Genomic DNA, 5,260 nt, shown 5'->3' with positions numbered 1-5,260 from the left:
CTTGAGTCTGACAGGAGAAAACACCTTTTAAATTAATCTGCTGAAGGGGTAGTATGAAAGGCCTTTTAATTCAAGATTAGATAAATACACAAATTCATTAATGAATATCCCTATGAAATAAATAAATACAGCTGTGAAACAAATCCTGAAAGAGATTAATAAGGAAATAATTAAATAAATCAAAGAAACAGTTCGTGAATTAATAGGTTTTTATTTGTAAAGAAAAGAAAATAAAGAAAAGCCTTTGTTTCCTCATTAAGGGTTTATGGACAGACAGACTCATTTTTTTAAAACTTCATTTGAAAGAGACACTTTGAGGGCGGAACAACAGGAGAGAAAAAACTAAATGAAAGATTTGGTCACTAAAAGAAACTGTTGGGTTGATATATTTCGGCTACAGATAGGTGGATGTTACCCATTACCTCCCACACAGCCTGCTGTTGGCATCAACGCCCTGTCACACTTAAACTTGTTCTATGGCACTTATCCAGATTGTTTTCTCCTGATTAGATCCTTGCTTGTGTTGTATCTGCTCTCAGATGTACGTCGCTTTGCATAAAAGCATCTGCTAAGTGAAATTGTAGAATTGTAGATGTTGACAAAAAAATCCGTACTCGGTCAGGCTGAAACCCTGAACAAGTAGACCAGGCTGCAGTGCTTTGACCACAGACTGCATCTTGCAGTTGGTAAGTAAGTTGTTTGACTTAACAATCCGTCCTGAAATGCAACAGTTTGATTAGTCAAATAAATACTACTTTTATAGAGAGATTTATCAATAAAGGTAAAGTAACTTTAAATTGAAGGGCATGTCGCTAACAGGGTGAGGAAGATGAAAGACACAGACTGCCAGGTTAATCGTCTGAGCTCTGGACTGATAAACTATAGCATTTATGTGAGTTTTACCTCTGGAAGTTTAACAAAATCCCCCAGTCATTCTAGAAATAATAATTCTATCCTAATGTAGCTAGTCAAGTCATCTGGTCAACATTACTGTTTGGTTTGATATAATATAACACAATAATAAAACTAAATATAGCAATGTCAATTTGTATTTTTCTTTATAGTAATATATATTGTGTAGCTCTAATACTTGTGTCACAAATTCTGACATCACTGCTAGTTGGGAAGCAAAGTCCAGCATGTAATTACATAAGTGGACATTTGAACCCACCAACAGAAACCTACTGAGACTTCAGCAGGAGCCATATTGAAAACAATGTTTACAGTTTAATTTCTTGTCCGTGAGGTACACGGAAGAGACAGTTTTCACGAATTGCATGAAAAACAGATATCAGACATAACTTTTACTAAAACGAGAGCACTTTTAGATGTCGTAAAGGTGTTTTGAGGGGAAGTTTAGCAGGAGGTAAAAATGTTGTAGCAGCAAAGCGCTCAGTCGGTTGTTGCTAAGGTTAGATGCTAATTCTCACTACATTTATCAAAGTGATACTTCTATAGAAAGTATATTAAATGACAGCGTTAGGAAAGCAAACTGCAACCATTTCATGCCACTAGATGCAGTCTAACCTCGCAGCGTAGGTTACAATACTATTAGCAGCTATCGGCTAGCTAGCTAAAGCTAACGGCGAAGCTAACCATCATGTCGCACCAACAGACACCAACCGTCCGAGCAGCAGCCGTCAGAAGTGAAGCCAAACTCACTTACCCATGTGGTGAGTGTCTAACTGAACCGTGGGCATCTCTTTGAGGGGAATATGCCCCGTCCCCCCTTCTCCGCAGCAGCCTAGACAACACGTAAACATCGCAGCCATTCTCGCCCCCCCTGAACTGCTAAGCTAAACATCCGGAAACAAACTCCCGACACCGTGACACCAAAGAGCGTCCGGCGTCGAGGCGTCAGAGCTCCGGCGAAAGCCCGGCAGCGACCCCCCGCGGCGGAGGTCGGAGCTGCATAAGCCCCTGCTCCCCCACTGTATCCAATCACAGCGGCTAAGATAGGCAGTTGCTCCTGATGGCATGGAAACAAGGGAAGAAAATCAAGGTCAAAATTTCTACACGTGACTAAGTAACTATTGGATATCGATGTTACATAACCCCGAGTGAGCGCAAAGTGGATTTGGGGGGAAATAACAACTGTTTGGTGGTGGATGAATCCTGAATCGGTGATGCCCCATTCATAATCGCAGAGCACCCTCGGAGGTTTGGGCTGCACAATGTTGCTGATAGTTAGTTTTCCTCCGTTTCTGTTTACACACGGTGCCTAGAGCTTTTTTATTTATATACATCAGTTGCTGCAGCTCACATTGTCCGCATTTAACCGCGTTGACTTATCGCAGGTGTAAATATTCACAAGTAGCAACATGATCGACTCAAGTGGCACCAGTGTGAAGGGGAAAAAAGAGAAAGAAAAAACGTGCGATGCCAAACTGGGACTAAAACCTAGTTGACAGTTTTTCACGCTGTAATGTTTTGCATAGCAACAGCCCCTCCCCCATCCCACAGGCAGGGACCCTCTGCAAATTACCCGGCGAGGACAAAAGCGTAAACATGCCCAAGCTCACAACAAAGCTGCCAAATAACAAATCAAATCAATACATTTCATAAGTGCCACACAGTATTACGCATTCTAGTTCATCCGTGCGTAATCACACACGAAATAGGCGCCTTTTAAATCGCTTGCACGCCACTGAAACGGTTAACTTCATACCCGGAAAGGGCGAAGTCTGCACAGCAACAAGCGCCATGATTGCGTTGCACTGTGCGTCTCAGCAGCTGGTGAGTGATTCTTTTGGTCCAGTAGTTGCATGTTACTATGCGCTTGCAAAATCTGTCACAGCCCTCCTTCAGTACCTTGCCAACAGGAGCAACGCTAACGCGAACCCTGTTTGTCGATAATTTGTCGCATTGGATTGGTTTTGGCGACGGGTAATTTGAGGGCTCAGCTTCCACCGTCCCTGCTGTTCTGCGATACGAAGCTGAAGGAGGGAAATCATTTTGTTTTTAACAGTTGACATCTGTAAAGTTATTTGACTCACATCCAGTGTGCGACGCAGGTTTTTAAGTTTCTTACAACGTCGACTGGCAACAAGAAAGACATCAGAAAATCCAGGATGTTACTTAACCTTAAATGCGCAAGCGGAGCCTTTGGCAGGGTTCGTGCCAACCTTTTACGCGGGCACAGCGATGCAAGTCAGTTTCACTTTCAGGATGGGAATACTCCAGACACAGCTGGAACATGACTGCAAAAATCTGTATCCTTTGCGTAATTTATTGCCTCTGCTGCCTCGCGGGGCTGCATGCCTCTGAATGTGGGTGCGTAGTGTTATGTGGTGCATTTTATGAAGTGCTGATTTATTGGTTCTCTGTATTTAAATGAAGCACCGATTTGACGCCTGGGTGATGTGTTTGCAGGGTTCAATGGAACAGCTAGAAGAGGAACTTACATGCCCGATCTGCTGCGGTCTCTTCGAGGACCCACGGGTCTTGTTGTGCTCGCACAGCTTTTGCAAGAAATGCTTGGAGGGACTCTTGGAGGGCTACCGAGGTCCAGCTTTCAGAACACCCTTCAAATGCCCCACATGCCGCAAAGAGACCCCTCACAACGGCGCAAACAGCCTGCAGATCAACTATTCCCTGCGCGGAATAGTGGAGAAGTTCAGCAAAATCAAGGTTCTGCCCAAGATGTGTGTTTGTAAACAACACTGCGGCCAGCCGCTCAACATATTCTGCGCCACTGACTTGAAACTCATTTGTGGATTTTGCGCAACGACGGATGACCACCGAGGACACAAATTCAGCTCCTTGGAGGATGCATATGAGCGGGAGAAGGAGGCGTTTGAAGAGCTGCTTAGCGGAGCGGAGAGCTGGCAGAGCGCAGATATCCTGTCCTGCCTGGAGACACTACAAGCCAGTAAGAAAAAGGCGCTTCAGTCGGTGACCAAGGACGCAGAAAAGGTAGCCGATTATTTCGACAAACTCATCAGCTCCCTCGAATGTAAAAAGAACGAGATCCTGTCCGATTTCGAAACGCTCAAGCTGGTGGTGATGCAAGCGTACGACCCGGAGATCGCCAAGCTGAGCGCAGCGCTGGAGGAGCAGAGCCGAGCGCTCAGCATCGCGGACTCCTTCAGGAGCGTGTCCGACCCCCTGTGCTTTCTGCAGCAGATGCAAGAGTTCCGAGAGAAGTTGGGCTTCCTCAAGGAGACGCCGCTGCCCTCTCGGAAAGACATGGACGTGGGTCCCCTTGTGCGTAATTTTGATGTGAAGAAGTGGGACTCGCTGAGGCTCCGAGAAGTGGACAAGATCTCAGTCCCACACGAGAACGGCTGCTACCGAACGGGGGACTCGCGGATGGCAGTGCCCAGATGGATGATCCTGGTGATTAGTTTGCCACTGCTCCTGCTCCTCCCGCTGCTGCTGCTGCCGCCGCTGCTCAACATCGACATGACCTCGAAGATTGAACCATTTGTCAGTGTAGTTTCCTCTCAGCTCACCCACACCGGTGTGTACCTGCGGGAGATGAGTGACATGTGCACAAGTTTGATGGATGCAGGTCAGGAATGCATCGGGAGGTTAATTGACTCCACCGTCCACTTTATTGGCAGCTGTGAGTTATTTTAACACCTGGCCTGTGGCATCTCACAACTACAAAATCATTTCCAAATGAGATGCACAACACTAGTGAAGACACCTCATTGTTTACCAAGTCTCTCTCTATTTTTTTTTCTTTTTATTTTGAAGCGCACATGCTGCAACCTCAGTGAAGCCATAGAATCAAACAGAATCAACCACTAATCCTCAGAGGTTGCAACCTGCGTCTACATATAGACGCTTAATCACACTTTCTTCCACGAATGTGCAATCCATTCCTTCTTTTTCTAAACACTATGACAATTTTCTACGTGTCCAAGATCAACTAAATAAAAGTGAGAAATTTAAGTCACTTCCATGTTTGCTTTTTTTTTTTTTTTTTGGAGTGCGACAGGCCAAATCAGGCAGCTATTTAGGGACACAAGCGAGTGAGTAATGAAAGAAACAGAGTGTAATCCACGGCCTCTTCCCCACAGAGCGCATCGGCACCACAGTGATGCTGCAACCTCTTCAAGGTTACAAACGTTGCGTAACAGGGCCCGTGTGAAATATTCAGCAGGCTGCAGACACAGTGCAAGAGAAGAAATAACGAGCACTTGCTCCGTGATACGTTGTTTTTCACGAAATCTCAAAAGGCTGACAGATGCGTTTGCACGATCAGATAAATGATAAAGAAAGATTTACGTGATTGTCTCTGCACAAAATGAAT

General features: G+C 45.1%; 2 protein-coding genes across 3 annotated transcripts in view; one reads left to right on the top strand and one right to left on the bottom strand.

The window, feature by feature from the left end:
- Positions 1-1,854, bottom strand: part of spryd7b (SPRY domain containing 7b) — a 10,694-nt gene extending 8,840 nt beyond the window's left edge. Inside the window, exon 1 of the mRNA XM_008289010.1 lies at positions 1,667-1,854. Coding sequence (XP_008287232.1) covers positions 1,667-1,772 — 106 coding nt within the window. The 5' untranslated portion in view covers positions 1,773-1,854. The remainder of the gene's footprint in view (positions 1-1,666) is intronic.
- An 819-nt stretch (positions 1,855-2,673) lies between these two features.
- trim13 (tripartite motif containing 13) lies at positions 2,674-4,903 on the top strand. 2 transcript variants are annotated; one of them, XM_008289009.1, is made up of 2 exons: positions 2,674-2,736; positions 3,373-4,903. In XM_008289009.1, exons 1-2 carry the CDS (start codon positions 2,704-2,706, stop codon positions 4,579-4,581), a joined length of 1,242 nt encoding a protein of 413 aa, XP_008287231.1. In that variant the 5' UTR covers positions 2,674-2,703; the 3' UTR covers positions 4,582-4,903. The 2 variants fall into 2 exon arrangements, with proteins under 2 accessions (XP_008287231.1, XP_008287230.1); XM_008289008.1 differs by lacking the exon at positions 2,674-2,736 and adding an exon at positions 2,780-3,273.
- Positions 4,904-5,260: the final 357 nt, after the last annotated feature.

The sequence above is a fragment of the Stegastes partitus genome, unplaced genomic scaffold (assembly GCF_000690725.1).
Source record: "Stegastes partitus isolate 25-593 unplaced genomic scaffold, Stegastes_partitus-1.0.2 Scaffold587, whole genome shotgun sequence".
In the NCBI taxonomy this organism is placed as follows: domain Eukaryota; kingdom Metazoa; phylum Chordata; class Actinopteri; family Pomacentridae; genus Stegastes; species Stegastes partitus.
The sequence above is the reverse complement of the archived record's forward strand: the minus strand, read 5'-3'. Positions and strand labels throughout refer to the sequence as shown.